At 43.4% G+C, this 20706-nt stretch overlaps 1 protein-coding gene across 1 annotated transcript in view; it reads right to left on the bottom strand.

The window, feature by feature from the left end:
* syne1b (spectrin repeat containing, nuclear envelope 1b) overlaps positions 1–20706 on the bottom strand; it is a 96819-nt gene that overhangs the window by 19678 nt on the left and 56435 nt on the right. Inside the window, exons 77-119 of the mRNA XM_008399328.2 lie at positions 20419–20684; positions 17316–19476; positions 16349–16686; positions 16103–16247; positions 15660–15878; positions 15304–15572; positions 15007–15172; positions 14624–14779; positions 14382–14534; positions 14111–14293; positions 13207–13344; positions 12874–13059; positions 12668–12790; positions 12410–12592; positions 12144–12287; positions 11843–12031; positions 11499–11639; positions 11160–11273; positions 10699–10860; positions 10174–10368; positions 9867–10043; positions 8319–8510; positions 7857–7988; positions 7413–7513; positions 7192–7333; positions 6956–7084; positions 6701–6859; positions 5435–5644; positions 5213–5314; positions 4976–5095; positions 4679–4879; positions 4150–4323; positions 3891–4022; positions 3473–3669; positions 3249–3381; positions 2435–2617; positions 2107–2256; positions 1728–1904; positions 1468–1623; positions 1218–1373; positions 909–1079; positions 682–815; positions 361–565 (exon numbers count right to left, since the gene is read on the bottom strand). Coding sequence (XP_008397550.1) covers positions 361–565; positions 682–815; positions 909–1079; positions 1218–1373; positions 1468–1623; positions 1728–1904; positions 2107–2256; positions 2435–2617; positions 3249–3381; positions 3473–3669; positions 3891–4022; positions 4150–4323; positions 4679–4879; positions 4976–5095; positions 5213–5314; positions 5435–5644; positions 6701–6859; positions 6956–7084; positions 7192–7333; positions 7413–7513; positions 7857–7988; positions 8319–8510; positions 9867–10043; positions 10174–10368; positions 10699–10860; positions 11160–11273; positions 11499–11639; positions 11843–12031; positions 12144–12287; positions 12410–12592; positions 12668–12790; positions 12874–13059; positions 13207–13344; positions 14111–14293; positions 14382–14534; positions 14624–14779; positions 15007–15172; positions 15304–15572; positions 15660–15878; positions 16103–16247; positions 16349–16686; positions 17316–19476; positions 20419–20684 — 9264 coding nt within the window. The remainder of the gene's footprint in view (positions 1–360; positions 566–681; positions 816–908; positions 1080–1217; positions 1374–1467; positions 1624–1727; positions 1905–2106; positions 2257–2434; positions 2618–3248; positions 3382–3472; positions 3670–3890; positions 4023–4149; positions 4324–4678; positions 4880–4975; positions 5096–5212; positions 5315–5434; positions 5645–6700; positions 6860–6955; positions 7085–7191; positions 7334–7412; positions 7514–7856; positions 7989–8318; positions 8511–9866; positions 10044–10173; positions 10369–10698; positions 10861–11159; positions 11274–11498; positions 11640–11842; positions 12032–12143; positions 12288–12409; positions 12593–12667; positions 12791–12873; positions 13060–13206; positions 13345–14110; positions 14294–14381; positions 14535–14623; positions 14780–15006; positions 15173–15303; positions 15573–15659; positions 15879–16102; positions 16248–16348; positions 16687–17315; positions 19477–20418; positions 20685–20706) is intronic.

Genomic DNA, 20706 nt, shown 5'->3' with positions numbered 1-20706 from the left:
CACACACACACACACACACACAAATAATCAAGATTTTTCACAAATTAAATCTTCAAAGACAGAAAATTGATAAAACAAAAAAACTAATAGCACTACCTATGAGTCAGACACGCCACAAATCTAACAAATAAAGAAAGTCATAACACATTCATGTCAGGGACACAGCAAACATGAACTTGAACTTTTTTGACCTACAGAACAAAATGTGTGTCAGAAAACCAACAGTGCACATCGTGAAGCTCGGAAACATTTTCTTCAACGCCGACAGTAAAACTAGTCTGACAGATCATGACTGGCTGCCTTTTTGTACGACAAACGTCGTCTAGAGCTAAAACCCATCGTCACCCCGGTCCAACTCACGCTGCATTCCCGGATCCAGTTAGAAACTTCCTCATCAGCGATGTCCTTTCTGCAGGTGCTCTTCAGGAGTTGGTCTGCTTTCTCCTCTTGGAGCTGAATGCTGCTGCAGCTTTGCTCGTGGAGTTCCTTGTAGCGCTGCCACAGCTGAAGCAGGGCTTTGCTGCTCTTCAGACGCTCCGCTATCTCCTCCAATAGGCCGGCCCACCTGAGTGTGGAGAATGAAAGACTACATTAAACGTACTCAGAGACAAAGTTTGTTATATATGAGCTTTGCAGAAAAGAAAAAGAATAAAACACGTATTTAATTTTTGAAAAAGTCACCTTGCATTGACGTCCTTRAGGGAATTGTTGAGGGAATCCGACACTGAAGGGTGACACTCCTTCAGAAGTTGGTGGGTCACAGCTCCAAACTTTCTCAGACTGCTTTCCTGTTTCTCCAGTTCTTCTTGCAGATCCTTTACAATAAAACACACAAATTTATGCTGAATSCTAAACATGTCCTAGTGCTAAATTATGTGATCAAAAATCCGAACTTTATGTTAATGGACCTGCAAACTTTGCACTTGCAGCTGAACGGCTTCTAGAGAACCGGTGAGGAGGCGGAAACGGGACACAGAGTATCGTCCTTCCATCAGGTAGCCGTTGATTTCCTCTGACGCCCGCTTGTACAGACTCCACTGATCCATCACTGAGGTCAGGCTAATCTTTAGTTGTCCTATCTGATAAAGATGAAATGTGTAAACACAGAGGGATTTGGTGAACCGRAAGCTTAAYCCTGCAGAGAAATCAGCAGCAAACAAGAATGAAACCCAACAACTCAGATAAWTATGTAGGCTGGAGTAAAAATCTAAAAATACCAAGTGGTCCAGGTTGGCCCAGGTGTGATTGACGCTTTGGAGGGTCTCCATGACGATAGCACAAGCCTCATCTGTCTTGTTCTGAACAAGAGCACAGCCCTGCTCCTCYACTCTCTCCAGTTCTTTCTCTTTTTCCTTCAACAGCTCTTCCATTTCCTAAAAAAATATCCAAAGTTTTCCCATCAAAGAACTAAAGCCACATAATCAAAAGGTGGTAAAGATGTAATCTGGATCAACATGTCAGACCCACCTGACAGTCTTTGAGGGCATTTTGCACCGACGTCAAATCTTCTATCCTGTGTTTCCTCTTTAGCCGTTCTTCTTGAGACGTCATCCAGGACTTGAGGATCTGAACGCTCGACTCGTACTCCAGCCACATCTTTAAGAGGCTCTCGAGGAACTGGATCTTAATTTATTAAAATGTAAAATAAAATATTTAGACTTTATGGTACACAGTTAAACAACACGAATAAGATATGTTGTAATAATCTMATTAAATTATGGGYTTACCCTCTCGTTGATGCAGCCTTGTAGGATCTGCCAGCGTCGGTTCATGGCTCCCAGACGCTCAGCGAAGTCGGTTTTGTCGCTGCGCTTGCTCTCGGCGTCATGACCGCTGATCTGCAGAACTGACTGGTTGACAAAGTCCACAGTCAGCTGCTTGCAGCTTAGATCCACTCTGAATCCCTAAAACCGAGGAAAACGGGGGRATCAACCAAAGGATGATGAGCCAAATTTAAAAAAACTTGAATGTATATTCATTATCAAAGGAAGAGAAAAGTTATTTTGAATGCAGTTTTTATAACCCCTTGAAGTTGAATTAAATGAATGCTGGGATTCAAAAATACCATTTAAAATATTAAGTTGTGCTAACATAAAAATGTTCCACCTTATATTTTTGCAAGTAGTCTTGAATCACATTCGATCCAACAGCGCTCTTGAGGTTTTCTTCATCTTCCTCAATCACACTCTCCATCAGTGAAATCCAGTTACAAAGTTCAGAAATGGCATGGCGGGAGGCCAACTTCTCCATTTGGATCTAAAAAAACAAAAAAAAAAACCAAAGCGGGTGAATGTATAAAAACTGTCTCAAAATGCACGTGTCGCAGGTCAACGGTCACATCAAAAGTGTGTTTCCGAGTGAAGGAGTGGGACGGGGTAATCCTATTTGCCCTGAAGGAGATTAGCCTGTTCAGCGTGGCTGCATGTGACTTTACCTGGTGCAGTTTCTCTTGAACCACAGGGATGCGCGTGAGGAGCTCGGCCCACTGGCTGTCGATGCGAGCCAAGTCGGAGCGCAGAGCCACTGTGTCCACTTTCTTTAGSCGCAGCAGCTGGTTTCCCTCTGAGACGACCGAGCTCTTCAGACTCGACTTCCCTTCCACCTCTTTTGAGAACTCCTACAGCGAGAAAGTCATGAGATGAGTGTTTTTCAGTGAAGAAATTACCGGGTAGATATGTGAACGTGTTAATTATAGATTTCCTTCAAATTTAAAACAATATACTGTCTAAATGGAGAGATGGAGATAAAAGATGAATGAATATGTTACTTGTTGCAAGTAAGAAAGCCAACACTAGCAAATGGTAGACAGTGGAGTCCCATACTACTGATGACTACATAAATATAAAAGATGAAATAAATGTCATGGAAAAGTTGTCTTTCTCCCTGAGGATGCAAACGGGCATGTTTAACAACATTTGGACTAAATGGACCAAATGCTTAAAGTCCTTTGACTCAAATTTTCTTTAACAATGCTTTTCAAAACTCTTTTTTTGTTTTCTGATTGATGCTACGCTTCCTTTGACTGTTGTGTGTGATGTGTGTTTGATTTCTAATACTGAAAATCTATTAAAAAAAAGAAAAAAATCTTGATGTAATGTCAGACTGGACCTCTGCATCGGCTAAAGTGACGTCTATAATTAAAACTCTTCGATTCATATCAGGGACAGAAGGTTCTGATTAGGAAGTCCCTAAAATATTCAGTTACAAAAAAAAAAAAAAGCAACCTGTGCCTGTGTGTGTGTCCTCACCAGAAAAGCAGCCAGATGGTCCCTGACCGTCTCCAGCTCCTGTGGGACCAACATGGCCTGCGTGTTCCAGAACTCCAGACGCTCCAGAGCAGATTGCAGCCACTCACTAATCTCCACACACTCCTTTTGATACCTGCAGAAGCACCATTGAAAACGATACATATAGATGTACAAATATATACAAGTTTTGTGAGTTAGTTAAAAGTAGTTTAGGTATTTCTGACCTGGTCCAGTGTTTTAGGATTGCCTCCAGGCGTTCCAGCTCCTTGTTGACTTTGGCCGTGTTGCTCAGCCAGTGCTCCCCCAGCAACGCCAGCTGATTCTCCAGCGCGGGGCAGCAGACCGACTGTAACAGATGCCTGCCGTCATCCAGCACCTGATGGAGCTTGTGCTGGTGCTCCATCAGTCTCCCCTTTAAGCCCTGCAAAGAGTGGAGCACACAAAAACAAAATGTATATTTTTGTTTTTGCTGGGTTGGAACCTGAAAAGAGCTTAAAAGTTACTTTTGTGATAAGATATATGCATTAGAAACTAGACAAACAATACTTGGTGAGATTTAAATTTTTTTTTTTGCAGTGATCKGGCTAAACTATTAAATATGAACACATCTCGCCCTAAAACTAAGCTGCTATCACGTCTCACCTGATACAAAGAGATTCTGTCCATTAATCTCTCTTCGGTTTCTTCCACCAGGCCGACAGAGGGAATGCTTCCTTCGACGGCCTCCAGCTGCCGGTTCAGGTTCTGGTAGTCCTGAACTAAACGGCACCAAGTCTGAGTGGGCGAAAAAAGTGAACAATTCAATCATGACGACAAAAACAAATAGCAGAATGTCAACAGTAAGATTGTTCGTTTATATACTGGTTTAAAGTTTGTACAGAACGTTCTACGTTTTCCTCACCTCCAGGATACTTTCCAGTTCAACTCCTTTGCTGTGCGCTTCTTTCAGGACACTCCGAGCCTCAGCAAGTGTTTTCTCCAGGTTCTTGTTTTCTTTGGGAAGCATAAGGCAACTAATCTTTCTAAAATAAGTCTCTGTTAGGATCATGTGGGACTCCAGACCCTGGAAAAACTCCTAGGAAAAATGATAATCAATRCAATGATTGGGTTGATTATAAACATTYACAAAGCCCACTATTCTGAGAAGTTACAATATATTAGTATTCACACATTTTGTCATGTTACAACATAAACTACACTATATTTTACTATGGGAAGGAAAGTACTTTAGTTACTGCATTTAGAAAATTTTAAAACACAAACAGAATTTTCTCCCCAATCCATCCACTTAAGTTCAACATAACTTCAATGCACATGATGTATTTCTTTCTTAYTGTCAAATTTTTGTGCACAAAGTATTAAATTATTGTCTACGTTTTCACTTCCACGACTGGAAATTACACAATTCAAGGGTTATAAACTGAAACTACCTTATGCTTATCAAGATGATTTTGAACCTCCTCCACGGAGCTCGCCACAATTCTCTGGTCGGCCGCCATCTTGTCTTTAGCTGTGTCGACCAGGTCAGTCAAATCCTGCAGCGCGCGCTCGTACTGCTCCTTCAGAGCGATGTTCTGGTTCAGCCCGCTGCGTCTTGACCCTACCGTCATCAGCAGCTCCTCATACGAATCCTACATGCAGAAAACGTGTGCTGGTTTTATTTGCCAAAAACAATAATTACATTTTGTGATATGAAGCARCTTTATCTAAAAATTATTATTGATTACTTGGAGTTTAAGCAATTTGTTTGCTGAAATCTGATCGGTCTGCAGTGCTGCTCCTCTGGTTTTCAGCTCTATGATTCTCTGCTCAAAGTCCTTTAACGTATCCTCTGCACTCGTGATGACCTGATAGAAGTGAAAGGCATTTATGAATTATTAAAAACTAAAAATATCTTTGATCTTGGACTCTTTGCTTCTCACTCACACTGAGAGCAAGTCTTTTTAAGGTCGTACTTTCATTACCTCCATTTGTTTTGAAGATGGTCTATCCATTGCTCCAGCGAGGGCTTGAAGGATCTGGCATTTAGTCTCAATTAAAGCAGTTTGGAGAAGCTGCAGTTCAGTCTGTTTCAGACAAAAGATGACAAATAATCTGATTGTAAGATGTGCAATAACAGTGCTACCAATCAGTACAATAAAATTTAAAAATATTGAAAAAACAAAGAGGCAAAGTAAAGGGTAAACCTGGTAGGCGGTGAGGTTGTGTGCTCTGGTCCTCATGTGGTCAAGCCGCTGACCCAGAGCTCCACCAAGAGTTCCTAATCTCTCCTTGAGGCAGTCCAGGTTGTCCTCCAGCAGCACGCGGTCTTCGTGTTTCAGCCCTGAAGACCCGGCTAGCAGAGCCTGGCTGAGCTTCACCTCTTCTGTCACGTGTTTCACTTCTTTTTCCAGGAYCTGTAGAGAAGATGAAAAAAAGAAAGAAATAGCATTCAGTTTTAAAATTACCTGAGAAATATAGCGCATACAAATACATGAGATCTGACCTCTCAGGCACATTTAACTTCTCTTTTCAATCAGTTTTTGCCGTGATTTGAAATCTGGTCAAGTCTAAACTCTTATYCTAAATATGATGTTTCAAAACCTTCAAGACGTGAGTGTTTTGGATGTTACATGTCAACATATTCTGCAAAGTGAAGGGTCTTACTTTTCTCACATAGGTTCTCAGAAAAATGTTTGAGCTCTAAACAGTGAGTTATGTGTTGGATGTAAAATTTCAAACTTATTAAATTACATGTGAAAACCTTGAGTGAGTGAGGCTGTTTCCAGTGGCGGCCCCCAAAGAGGGATCCAGGGGGGCCGTGACCCCCCTGAAAAAGTGCCGCCCCCTCTGGAGAATAATGTTTAATAAAAAAGAGGTACAAAGTCATCTTCTTCAATCAAGATAAAGGCAAAGCCAGACAAATAAATACATGTTTTAAAAATTGTAAATAAAGAAATATATAACCACTTCTTTTGTTTTTCTTGTTCTGGCCTCGAATGGCCACCATTTTWAAAGTTTTTCAATGGCCGTTTCAAACCTGAAGATAATTTTTAAGTCATCAGAAGCAGTTTGTTTTGCGTTCCTCGCTTTCTTCTGCTCTTCAAACGTGATGGGAAAAAAAAGTAGAAAAGTAGAAAAACAGAAACAGTTCAACAAAGGAGCCATCAAGACGGTCTGGCTCACTGAACCAGAAAGACCTGATCAACCTGTCAGATTTGGTTGCATTGATCCTTTTCCACATTGGTCTAACTTTAAATTCCTGAAGGGACCAGCCAGTTCACCACTTGCCCTGTTAGTAAATTGATTTGAAAGCAAAGTGAGGATTTCTGATATTTTTGAACAGTTTAAAATACCTTATCAACGCTACAAAAGTAAGATTTTGTTTTTTAGAGCCGAGCAACCACACGTTGCGAAGAAGAAACACCTTATAAAGACGAAAACTGGTAACAGAAAATGTGTAMATTTTATACCTCTTGATTCTGTAACTGGGTCTCTGCATTTTCAGCCATGAGCACAGAGCCGGAGAAGACGTTGTTCTCCACTCCATCCAGCCAGGAAGACGTGGTTGACACGGCCGTGAAGAGCTGCTGCTCCATCTGAACCACCTGAGGTTCACCTCTACCTCCAGCCTACGTACAAAAATGCACATCGAACAATATTATTTCGTCAATATTTACCAACAACACACATTAGGATGTATGAAATAGTGTCAGGAAGGTGATAACCTGAGTGGTCATTCCTTCCACTGTCTGTCTGAAGCTGTCGTAAAGAGTTTTCAGAGAGGAGTTGTCAGGCTGGGTGTCTCCTTTAAACAGCGGCCCAGCTGATGTCACGCGAGTCGCTCTAGAAAACATCTGAAGAAGAAAAAAACAGACAGGACAGTAATAAAAATWWAAAAAAAACACACACATTATGATGTTTTTCTGTCACATCCAGATGTGGAGAAAAAAACATGCGGTACCGGCTGCTTTTGGTCCTGCACCAGAGTTTTTTGCAGAAGCTGCAGTTTAGTTTTGAGCTCCAGTCTGAGGCTCTCCCATCTCTGCCTCATCTGGTCTCGTCTGCTCTCAGACAGAGCTGCAGGCGAGAACGGTTCTGTCGTGCTGCGGAAACCAAACGCATCTGTGATTAGCGCTCAGTTTATTAAAGCTCGATCTGATCTGAGCTGCGTCGGTAACGTACCTGGCGCTGCTGGGCGATGCTTGCTGGATGAGAATTTCCTCTCCTCTGCTCGCCACTGACTGGAGAAGCTTCTTCTGCTCTGCAAGCTGCTCCTCCAGTTCCTTCAAAAAACACACACTGGTTACAGCCTGTTGGAATAAAACATGCTTCAGTCAACAAGACACGACTTAGGATTTATCCTGATCATTTGCCATAATTCTGTTTCGACACTGTTCACGCCTCTCTTCAATTTATTTACAATTTGCAACCTTGCAATCCAATACTTGAATTTTTTGCATTTAAGCCCTGCAACAGAYCCACACAGAGTGCTGCTTAATAGCAAATTAAAAGAAAAAGGCTACAAGGTTTTTAAATGTTTTTGCAAAAAATAAATGTAAAAATTTCTCATTTAAACACATCTAGAAATGTCCATGGGTGAATTCACTCCATTCAAACCACTGTCACCTTCTGCCTCTGCAGACTGTCTTCATGCTGTTGCGTCCGTGTGGTCCGGGCTTGGACCAGCCAGTCCTGCACACTGGGACTCGACGAGAGACTGGAGTCTGATTCGCTGTCTTCAGGCTCTTGCAGAGAACCCTACGGAGGCAGCGGGTTTTAGGAATGTAAGTCAGGCTAACATGCAACACTGTCAAAACACAAAAACACCTAAAACCAGGGGTTTCCAAACTTTTGGAGTAGATCTGCCCCCACACAGAATTAGCTTCTGACCAGGGACTCAGGGAATCAGGAATTCAACATATGACGCCGCTCAGAGCACAAAGCATAGAATTAGACTGAATAGATCTCCAAACATCTATTCAGTCTGGGATCGGGCCCAGGATTTTTTTCAATATTGGGACTGAAACAATTGTTATTATTGGCTAAGAGCGTCTAGTCCTTTGYACTGTTGTGAAAGAAAGTGCTTACCTGGATGCTGAGCTGTTTGTCTTGCAGCATTCTCTGCAGCTCCAGCAAGCCRCCCTTTAACGTGCGCAGCCTCGCGGCCAACTGCTCGGCCTCCGCCCTGGTGTCGGCCCGGCCCTCCCGCAGCAGGTTCTCGCTGCGCACCGACAGCTCGGTGAGGGCCAGCACTTTTTCTTCGATCTCCAGCAGCATGCTCTGCAGAAGCAGCAGCAGAGAAGCCAGCTCATACATGACGTCTCCACTTATTTTTTTTTTATCTCCTCAACTCTACACAGCAGAGCCTCTGGGCAAGGCAGCTTTCCCCAGCTGCGGGGCAGAGGACGCTCTCATCCTCGGCCTCCCTTTCCACCCTGGTCTCCTGTGCGACATATTAGCACTAATCCTTCACACTCCGTGCTCTGCAGCACACATCCACTCAGACGAATTCGATAACAGTTCTCTCGTGGTAAAAACCATTCTACATCCCCGGTGTTCATCAATGCTCATTGGTAAAAGAAGTTCTAATCTATGAGCAGACATAAGTATAAGCTCTCCTTCGAAGTGTTGCAGCAGGTTCACCCTCCTGTCTGCTCTTCACTGCTCTTCCATTCTGCCCACTTGGATATTCAAGCAGCTTTGTCACTAGTAGCACAAATTGCAGGCTGTATTAACGACAGTGACTCCTCCCTGTGGCTTTACCACGCCTCTGTCCCACAGAGACCTGACCGTAATCTTCTTAAGGCTCATGCTGCAGTCATTTAGCAAACCAGGTATCTGAATGTCACTCTAACTTCACTAACGCCGTTGTTTACTCTCTGTGAAGCCCCATCCTCTGAAAGGCAACATGTAGCATGCAGAATAATACTGGAAAGGTGAATGTTAATGTGTCTTGCACATGCAGTTTCACTCCTTTAAGTATGTGCTGACATGGCACGAGGAGGTACAATTTTTTAAAATTCTGTTAAAATCTGATTCTAAAGTATACTTTGAATGAACCTTCTTAAGTTCATAGTTTGCAGAACCACGTTTGGCTGCAAAAATAGCAGCGTGTGAGAAAGAGATTTTTCTTTCTCCACTGAATGAATGGAGATTTAGCTCCATCCATCTACCTCCAGCTTTCCTTTTACTGCAGAAGAAGAAAAGCCTCCGCGCATCATAATGCTGCCACCATCTTGTTTGTTARTGAGGACTGGATTTTTATGTGAATTTGCCTCACAAAGATCAATTTTTGTTTCATCTGACCAGAACAAGGCATTTTTCCCATATTGTAAGTTAAAATGTCTTGTTCCACCGGCAGATTATTTCACCTATAGTTAGTACTTTTTCAAGATTAAGGAATCACTTACTTAAAAAAAGGTCATATATCTTTCTGAAAAAGTTACTTGTAAATTTAGTTGTGTCTAAAATATTTGCACTACAAAATAAACCAAAAATACTTGGTAAGATTTTGAGATTTTGCAGTGTGCTCAGTTTGTTAATATCAATTCTGCTCATATCTAGAAGCCCTTTCTAGTTGAAAATGTATTTAATTGTTATTAATGTGGATTTTTAAGACAACTCTCAAGTGCCCACCTGGCATTCAGTGAGCTGGTGGTTTTCATCGGCCTCCTCTGAGGGGCTAGTGTCGAGGATGCATGTTACAGCGCCGCGCGTTCTAGTCAGCCACTGATCCAGTTCGTCTACGTCGGTGTGGTAGGACTGCAAAGCCTCTTCCTGACGCTGATCTTCCAGGAGGTCTGTGGCGCGCTCCTGCAACAAGACAGATAGAATTGAATTTGCTAAAAAAGTGATTAAATTGTGTGTTCAGTTTTTATGTTTTATTAAGAACGCAGGCCGTTTTTTTTTTTTTTATATTTCTACCTTCTAAATTGTTCGTTACCTCCAGTAGTTGTTGTTTCCCTGAAGCTTTCATTTGGATGGTGGCCATCCGCTCAGCCAGCACAGCGAGTGAAGACTGCATAGCAAGCTGGTCGGCCAAATCCGAGTCCGCGGCGTCGGCAGCGACGTCCTCTGTGAAGCACGCCTGCAGCCTGTCGATTTCTCCCTGGACACTATGAATCTCCTGGATGAGATCCTGAACACAACAACAGAAAGATGAGCAAAAGATTTTCTTTATGTCTGTTTTCTTGAAAACTTCTCATCCAATTTAGTTTTATGGAATGGATTCAATGTTCCAAATATGCCGTCAAACACCAAAAAAAAATGTCATGAAAATAAAAAGTATGTTTATGTAAAACAGAAATTCAATCTGAACCACAGGAACATTAACATCAGTTAAAATGTGATTTCATGGCTGTGATTCAGGGTTATTTCCACCAAATGTTCGTTGCTTCACTGTAACATCACAGGCTCAAAAGCTCCACAAAGATATTCTAAATGGAAGAAGTGTATTTACAGCCCTCACCTCATGGGCCTTCATGCTGCTGTCTGGGCTTCTGTCCGCCTCCAGTGGCTCACTAAGCTTGGACTCCAGAGTTTCCATCTTAGAGGAGATCGACTGGAGCGAACCTTGGTAATGCTGCTGTTTTTCCAATGCCTCATACAAGGATCTCTGCTTCTCACTTATCTGTGTGTCAGTGAGTATTAACATACACAGATGGTCAATTTGAGAAGTCATTAACATCAGTAGCAATAAAACTGTTAATAAACCAGACTTCCAAGAAGGTTACATTATGATTAACTATCTTGCTAAGATAAATTTTAATACGATGAAATCTAGTGGCTAGAAAAGAAATCGCTGCTCACCCCAACATTTTAATTCAAAGTTATCATATTCTAAAACATTAGGATTTAATGAAACCATGTTGCTGAGTAAATAACATAACAGGCTAATTAGAAGTGAGACAATTTATACTTTTCACATACCACATTCTTTAAAGTCTCCCATGAGCGCTGTAGGTCATCTAAGTTTGCCACAGACTCAAACGTCGGGTCGTATAATTCCTGAACTGGAGCTCTGGTGAGGGTTCCTCGTCCCAGCTGCAGAAAACAAATAAACACATCACTACTCACGAGAAACCTGCAAGGTGAAATCAACGTCGGTGGCCGAGTTCTGTTTTTGTTTTTTATTTACTGCATTTATTACATTAAAGCAGTTCTCAAGAGTTACACACAGTTCACAGGGAAGAGAGTTGAGCATAAAGATATTTCAGTTATTTGGTGTTAGGAAACCTGGCAGAATTAAGAGAAGAGGAGGGTAGAAACCTTGGTGAAAGGGCCTTCAGCGTGAGAGACAGGAGAAGGAGAGCGGCACAAAGGAGAGGAGGAGACCTCGCTGTTAGTGCCCTCCTCCCCAGACTCCTCAGTAACGGGGGACAACAGAGTGTGACAGCGGCCAGCCGTCATCTGACAGACCATGCGAGAAACAACAGAAGACGTGTGAGGTTTTTAGGAGAATATTAATCAGGATGTTTAGTTTTTTTTATAAACTGAAACAGCAGAATAACTTCATAGGCTGATGAATTGAGAACCATATGAAAAACTTAGAATCGGGATTGCAAAACAAAACCTAATTTCTTCAGTTTGGAAATTTGGTAATATTCTCTTACAACTACAGATTGTCCTGAAGATTTCCTGGACTTTTCTTCATCCAGGTCCTCCAGTCCCTCAGGCAGTCCTTCCACGTCGCTCACTGTCAGCAGCATGGTGGCATGCTTGGCCTTCACCGCCAGCATCTTACATTTTGAGTTYAGTGAAGCTATTTGCTCCTGGTAGCCTTTGATCTGCTGAGCGAGTTCCTAAACAAACGAGAAAAAAGTAAAAATAAAGATGTTTTCCAATTCATTTACATTTAGGGGTTTTCAATTATTCCCCAACATGTAAGTTATAGACAGAATGAAGATGTTTCACCTCGTGGTGCAGAATCTGGGCTTGCAGCTCCTGAATGTTGCTGGTGGGGATTGGTCGGTCCTGAATGACCCGATGTGCTTCCTCTATCAGCGCCTGCAGATCTCTCACCTCCTGTTCATATTGCTCATACTGAACCACCGCCTCCTGGACAGCAAAAACACAGAATTTGTTGTTTTTTTTTTATATACATTGCTACATTAGCAGATTCATTTCCTAATTTATGTGTGCTAAAACAAACTCATACTGGCAGAACTGTACTGTAGCACCTGTAGTATGTTGCACTGCTGTATTGCCACATGCTGCAGCTGACTAGCTTCTTGCTGCAGACGGAGAGCCGTGCGACAAATAGCCAGGTTGGGCATCACCTCCTCTGGGACCTGCAGGGCGCTCTGGCACAGCTGCACCGCCTGTACCTGCTGCTTGAAGCTCTCCATGTCGGCCAGTAGCCGCTGCAAAACCCATAAAAAGTTTTAAGACGCCAGCAGAGAGAACGTGGTGAGTTAAAAAGCGACTGAAGAAAGCACCTGTCTCTGAGTGAGTTGCTCTTTGAGGCTCTGCCGGGCTAACTCCGGTGACGTCAGCGTGGCTTGGACCTGCTCCAGAGCAACATGCAGGGCCTTGACTTCAAACTCCAGAGCTTCCATACTCTAAAAAAACCCATGTATAGGTTAATCTAAAATTTGGAATTTTTAAACCAAACGAAAATCCCAAAACACTGTTTTTACTGCACCTTGTGTCCATCTTGGAGGCTTTGTAATCGAGTCTTGATGCTCTGTTGCAGCTCGTCGGTGTGTCTGCTGAGTTCACACACCTCCTGGCTCAAGGACTCAACCTGCAGCACCTCAGACAGAAGGTCTACTTTCTCCGCCATAGACTCCAGGTCGCTGTGGAGCTCTCGAGACTCACGGAAAACCGCCTGAGCACAAGGGCGACAAAATTATTAGTCAGTCTTTCCTGCTTTATAAAAGTACGTGTCAAAATGGCCGTACGCTCCTACAGGTTATCCATCTAAATATGCAAAAACAAAACTCAGTCGATGAAACTTCAAAATTGCTCTGCTCACCTGATACATCCGTATTTGCTCCTGCAGGTGAACAGAGGAGTTCCAGATGATGTTTGCTCTCACCAGGCTCCTAGCTTTCTCTGACCACCTCACTATGAAGTCCAGCATCTCGTTATACTCGTCTAAATAGCAGACAGCCTAAACAGTCAACAACAGACACATTTTAATAACCTTGTGTGTCTTAATGAATATTAGCAAAAGCATTTACAAAGGTATTCATGAGCCTCGACTCTTTTCGTGTTTTAAGGTTACAACCACAAACTTGCTGGACTTTTAGGTGATAGAACAACATAATAAAGTATTCTGTATTTGTGAAGAGGAAGGAAAAAGACTCACAGTTTTCCACATTTTTAAATAAATAAAAAAAATAAATCACCCTATTTTTTATTTATTTAAAATGATTGGATCCGAAATAAGACTGCTCTATATATCATACAACCTCAACACAATGCACTAATGCGTAGTAGTAACCTTTACAAGGCACAGTAACGCGGTTGGAAAGTACTGTCTTTTTTAACCCTTTCATGCATAGCGTTCACTACAGTGGACATCTATCTAAAAGCAATTGTCTTGTGCTTCTTGTGGATTTTTATGTTATAAATGCAGACAGACCACTGAAATGAACACTAATGCACCATAAAACACATCATCAACTCCTGGCCATCAGCTGCAAATGCAAGAACTTATTTTTGTTAAATCCAATATGGCCGACAGACAAAAAAGCACGCCAACCGACCCGGTCCCTCCTTCTACTGTAGACGACTCTAGCTGGTAAAGAAATTATCAGATAATCCCTAAACAACAATACTGCTGATGTATTTTTTCAAATAACAACTTTGTATTTGGAGAAAATTACATTCATGCATGAAAGGGTAAAGTTAGGAGAAGGGTAAAAAACGCAAACCTTTTTGAGCCAGTTGTTCCTGCAGTCTGCTAATCGAGTTGTATGATGATGCATCTCTGACAGCTTGTTTATAGCATCACTGAGCTGCTTGGCCAGCAGGGGGTTTCTGCGGCCGAACTCTTGTATAGCGGTGTCCAGTTCTGACAATGTGCGACCGCAGGAGTCCAAATCTTCAAAAAGACTCTGAGGACAAAATTCAATTCTTTGTTGTTAAGGGCAAGGCGAATCATATTTCAGAGTAATACATGTTAACTTGACAAACAAGACCTACCTTGACCTCTTCTTTGGCATGATCGACATCAGGAGATTTCTCCTTGAACTTGTTTGAGATCGTCTTCAGTTTGTCTGACATACCGTGGATTCTGGAGCTGAAGTCCTCCTTTATTTCTCTGGTTCTCTGATATTCTCTCTCTTTACACAGAACCTGGGACATCAGACAAAACGAAGTGAAAATCAGGTTAGAAAACCAGAACAATATTCTGAGCTGAGTATTTCTTATGAGGTCTGATTTACCTGATCTTCAATCGCCCCAAGTGCAAGAGAGACCTCGGCGAGTTGCATGGAGATTTCAGATGGGAGGATGGTGTAAAGGTCCAGGTACTTGCTCTGCTGTTGTTCGGCTAACTTATCCACATTCTGCCGGTAATTAATTACTTCCCCGTGTACAATCTACACAGAATAAAAGAACAATTTAAAAGAAAAAAAAAACTATTTTTAAGCAATTCCTCTCATACAAGCAGTATGACCTAATTAATGCACAGTCATGGATGGAAGAATAAAAAATAGTTTTATCTATAGATTATATTAGCAGGTCAAAGCTGTACAAAAAATGAGAGATTATAAATCAGTCAGAAAACCTTTATAGGTGCATCTCTACAAAAAAACAACAGACACACCTCAAGCTCCTGCAACAAAGAATCGATATCTGGGGTGGGATTGAGAAGAAGCTCTCTTGTCTCCTGGATCCAGGCTTTCACCACTCCAAGCTCCTTCTCCACTTCCTCCCTCTCCCTGAGCTCCTGAGCTGCCTGGGCCCGCTTGGTTCTGGACTGCGTCAAAAGGCTGCAGGCAAATGTCAAAATAAATATTCAACAGCATCGTTTACCAAATGCATGCGCTTATTTTACAAAGCTATTTGTAAGACAAAGAAATCTCAGATTCAGAACAACACTAACTCTGGTCCGACCTGTTACCTTTCCATTTGGTCTTGGACTGCCCTGATTTCTCTTAAGCTAGGTAGCTCGTCTTGATCTGCTGTTGGTGAAGGCACCTCCACGTCGTGCAGCAGACTGAGCGCGTACTGGCGCAGCAGCATGAGGGACGAGAGTTCCCGCTCCAGGTCTTGGCTCAGCAAGTCGTGCTGATCCAGCAGAGACTGCAGAGTGGCTTTGGATGCCTTCTCCACAGCGCTGTCAGGGAAACGGCTCTGGAGCTCCTCACAGACCGCTCGTACTTTTACCATCTGCAACAAAACAGACATTTTGTATTGCAAAGTTTTAATTTTCGGTTAAATTTGCAAGATTTTTTTGCATTCAGGCTGCATATTTGCCTTTTCTCTGAATGTTCTCCACTCCTGGGCTGTGTCCTCAAGTACTCTTTCCTGTCCCCTCGCTACGCTGCGCAGGCGCGTCCAGCGCTGCCACACGGTGGTCATGGAGCGACTGATGGTGGCCTTGCTGGCGTCACTTCCCACCAGCTCCAGCTGAGCAGCTTGTTCTTCTAAACCACTCAGCTTCTCTTGAAACCCGTTCACAAGTGACACCAGGGACTAAAAAGAAAAAAACAGAGAGATTTATGACTTTTGTCAAGCTGCAACAACAAACTTGAATGTATTTTAATTTTATCAACACAAATAATTATGTATTAAACTGTGCTGYGAATGAGCTGAATACAAACGCACACTACAGTTTTCAGATTTGTATTTCTAAAAATAATTTTCTCTCATCAGTTCAAAGGGCTGTTAATATATTTTCTAGGCAACACGATGCATACCCTGTGGCTGCAGAGCTTGTCTTCGGCCTCCTGGTTTGTGGCCGCCTTGGCTGTGGAAAATTCTGTGAGCTTCTTTTCGGCTTCGTTCATTAACTCAATGACGGTCTGCCTTGCATCCTGGAATGACTTCCACTGGGCCACACAGCTGAGAAAAGAATAATTGATTAGATTCCAATGATCTTACAGATTGAAATGAAAGTGATCTGACAAACTGGATCATAGTCATCATTGCCTTATAGACCATACCTGTGCAGAACATCTCGGTGACACTGGAGCTGATCTCGGACCTCAACTCCTCTCTGTTTCGCCGACTCCACGCTCACTCTTAGCTGCTCTTTCGCTGTGGGGTTCACCAGGTTCTCCAGCTGAGGGAGGAGCGTCTGCAGTTCCTCCAGATGGATGAGAAACTCCTGCTCCGTTGACAAGATGTCCGCCTGCTGCCGCAGACACTCCTCGTAGTTCTCCACATCGACTCCCAAGCTGGCTTGTTGGAGGAAAGAGACGGCATCCTCCAGCCATTCGCAGGCCGACTGCATCCTGAAGTGATACTTCTGACACAGAACCAAGGCTTCCTCCAAAGTAATCTTCACATAAAACAGAAGAGAAAAGACAGACAGATAGGTGTTGACCTGATAACTGTTTCAGTTAAATTCTGCTTTTTATTTCAGTGGTGTAAAAACTCGACAGGACTTTAAACTTCACAATATCTCTGTTTCCTCACATTCTCACACATTCAAGACATTATATTGCCAGCATTTCTAGTTTAACTATTTTCTCCACTGTTTGTTCAAGTAAAGCATCAATAAATAGCAATAAAATACAGTTCAGGATTTCTCTCAGTGTATCATAAGCCTGGCGGGTCACCAGGCTTTACTTGTGCCACCATCAGGCTTTGCATTGTTAATTTTTTAGTTTTTTTTAATGATTGCCTTTTTGAAGACTTTCTAGTTGGTGTCCTAAAGACACCAGTCACAAATGGGAATGTTTTTCCAAGAGCGTTATTTGTGTTTGTGGGGCTATAATTGCTGTGACACACTCACAGTCACACAGAAATAATAAATAGTTCTTATCACAATAATAACACAAAATATCATGACAAAACTTGAAGTCCATATTGCTCGCCCCTAACGGTAAGACAGTAAACAGTGTGGCCACAGCGTATCAAGCTGAGAATTAAGAGTAGAGTTTGTGGTTAAATCAAAAATGATCCCACCTGTTTGGCACTCAGGGCTTTTTGGACATCTGCTTGCAATTTTGCCATTTCTTCGAGGCTCATATCAACATGAACGGGGACCAGCTCGTTGGCACTAATGTACTCCTGCTTCTCCTGGCTGCTGAGAGCGGCCACTATTCTGAGTCGGGACTGCACCTCCTCCTGCAAGATCTGCTGTTTTCTGATCTCCTCTTGCACTTTCTCCACTCTGACGTCAACGATGACAGCACAGCTGAGCTCGTCCCGGATCTGCTGCAGCCAGTCCAGCGTCCTCTTCATCTCCGTCTCAAAGTCTTTGCTTTGGATGAACCTGTTCTCGCATTCCTCGATCAGTTCGCCCACTGCGGCCTGTAGCAACCGCAGCTCGTCCTGCCACAAAACGACCTGCTCTTTGGACGCGTCGTGAGCCGCTTGGTCCACACGGGGCGCTAGAGAGTCCATCTGCTCCATTAGCCTCGACAAGTGGGAGTTGGCGCTCTGGAGGCTTCCTGCCAGGGCGTGGTAGTTCTTCAGCCTCTCTTCTGCAGACTGAGTCTCCGCGTTCACTTTCACCAGCTGCTCTTTTGTGGCCTTCAACTGGGAGTCCACCTGCATAGCCATCGCCTTGTGGTCCTCAAAAGACTCCAGAGTTTCATCCAGATGCTCGACTTTCTGCTCCACCAGCCTCTTTAGCCCGTTATACAGGCTCACGAGCTGAGTCATTTCTTCCGGCCGCCACGGTTGCCCCGTGCTACGAAAGCCCTCTTTCTTCTGATTCAGCTCGCTCACAGCCAGACCCAGGTTGCCGAGATCCGCCAGAATTGCTTTGTAGTCGCTCTGCAGAATGACGACCTCCTCCGTTTGAAGGCCGACGGGTTGAGTCCCCAGGTTGTTGAACTGGTCCTCCAGTTCTTTCAGGGCTTTGTGGGTGACGTCTATGAAGGACGTGTACTCGTTCCTGGTGAGGATGGCCTGCTGGATTTTCTCCTGTTTCTCTTTGGCCAGAGCCAGTATGCTGTTGTACTGCTGAGGGAGGGTGTTGAGTTTCTCGTCTAAATAGCAGTGGTCTACTTCGTTCAGAGTGGGCAGGATCTCTTGGCCCGCTCTCTGCACAATCAGGAGGAGGTTCTCGTACTCGACAGCCTGCTCAATTATCTGCTGGTACTTCGATCGCTGCGCTTGAAGTTCAGCGTCTCCTACCATTAGGTTTATTTCGGGGAACGTGATAATGTCAGCTTGCTTCAACCACTGGCAGATTTTCTCCAAGTCGGTCTTGAAGTACTTTCTTGAGACGAGTACTTTTTCGAGCTCCTGTAGCTTCTGGCCGCATCTGTGCAGAGTTCTGTCGAAAATATTTTGTAATTCCTGCAACTTTGTGAGAATCTCATTCCTCTCCTCGTCGCTGGCTTCCCTCATCAGGTCTCTCCCCTGGGACCACAGGGAGGTCAGCTCGCTCTGATAGGCTTTCAGGCTGCTTTGGATGTTCCTGCACGTTCGCACCTGCTTAGCCAGGTCATCGGGTAACAAAGCGATGTATTCTTCTGCCTGGGCCTTCTTCTCGTTCTGCTGAACCCAGGAAATGGACTGATTGACTGCCATTAGGAACTGCGTCCTCTCCGTAAAAGCCTTGCTGAGGTGTTTTCTCCGCTGCACCACCTTGACGCTCAGAGACTCCACCTCCGACTGCGTGTCGGAAATCAGCTGCTGCAGGTGCTGGCGCTCGCTGAGGCCCAGCCGAGGCAGCACCCTGTCAGCGTCAGCCATGGCCTGAGCCAGGAGGAGCTGCTTTGCCTCCAGCTCGCTGCAGATGCTCAGGTGGTCGAACAGGAAACTCTGGGCCAGTTCGGGCGGGGGGCTCATTTTCATGGCTTCAGACAGGGCGGGTTGCTGCTCCTCCGCCCAGTCCCGAGCCTCTCTCAGACGGGCCTCCACTTGGCCCATGTCCTCCAGGGTCACCATGGAGTCCTGGATCTTCCTTTCGATCAGGTGTTGCATCTGAGACCACCGTTGTTCAAAGTGACTGATTTGCTCTTTCACCAGCTCCTTGTCGTCCAAGTTTAAATGTTGGATGACTTTCTGTTTCTGCTCTTTAAGGTCCTCCAGGGCTCCTTTTTGTTGCTCCAGAGTCACAGCGAGTTTTCTTAGAGCCTCCAAATGCTGAGACGAACTTTCAGCGTCGGTTCTGTGACGATAAAAAAATCAAACAATTCATTATATATTTGTTGAACATTTGTTCACACGGAAGCAACAAACCGATGTTTATTTTTTTCTTTTCAGGTTTCACCCTTAACTCTAACAGACCGAACGTATTGGCAACGATTTACGGACGATGTACCATAATTCTGCCACATTTTGCGCAATCTGAAAAATTCCAACGGTTTCTGAAAGGGGAGACATTTTGCTTTCCATTGACCTCGCACCTTTTTCCCGAGACATTTTGCTGGAAAGCAAAACCCCATGTTTTTACGGTAATTTCACCCAAGTCAAATTTATCTGAGGAGCATTCTTCTAGATGGTAAATTGCAAAAATAACTTGCTAGATATTGAAAGTTTGAGTTGTCATGGATATATGGGCAAATATATTTACTCACAGGACATTTAAAGAGCTGCGGGCTCTGGATATTTTTGCTTAAAATAAGCAAAAAAAATAAGCAAAAATATCCAGGCGGATATTTTAAACTTGGGTCTAAAATTGTTAAACTTCTAAGGATTTATTAACAGACTTTTACACTAAGTTGATATATTTACAATCTGGAAATACACACTCAATGATGTTACCGTTAGCAATGCTAAATTTGCTAATCACTAATAAAAATGACATAAACTGCTAAAAACTGTCACCATCAAATATTCCTGAATTTAAAATAGTAAAGTCCTGTTTTAGTGTTATTTCACTGAAGCACCCACATTATAGATTGTGTAATTTTGCTTCTGTTTAAGAATAATATATATATAAAGTATTTTATAGTAGCTCATATAACACCATGATATAAAAAAACATCATGAAAGTAAATGTAGAAAATTAAGGATGATAGCCAAAAAACTACATCTATAATTTAACACATTTGGTCATATCACTAATTAATTTTACCGATTAGAGGTTTTGCCTTATGTTCAAACCCACCTTGCCAGATTGTCCCACTCTTTGGACACCTGCTCAAACAGCTCCTCCACTGCAGTGATACAGTCATGGTAATCTTTGGATCTCTGCAGATCCTCCTCTCTCTGGGTCTGGAGCTTATTCGCCTGGTGGCAGAGCTCAAGCCAAGAGTGGCTCAGACGATCGAGCTCTGCGTGTTCAGCAGTGTCTTGGCCGCCAATCAGTCGGCTCACGGTCTCCGTCATTTTAGTGAGGGTGCTCTGTTTGGACTGCAGCTGCTGGCAGCACTCCTGAGACACAGGCAATAGGACT

This window comes from Poecilia reticulata, linkage group LG22 (assembly GCF_000633615.1).
Source record: "Poecilia reticulata strain Guanapo linkage group LG22, Guppy_female_1.0+MT, whole genome shotgun sequence".
Classification (NCBI taxonomy): Eukaryota; Metazoa; Chordata; class Actinopteri; order Cyprinodontiformes; family Poeciliidae; genus Poecilia; species Poecilia reticulata.
The sequence above is the reverse complement of the archived record's forward strand: the minus strand, read 5'-3'. Positions and strand labels throughout refer to the sequence as shown.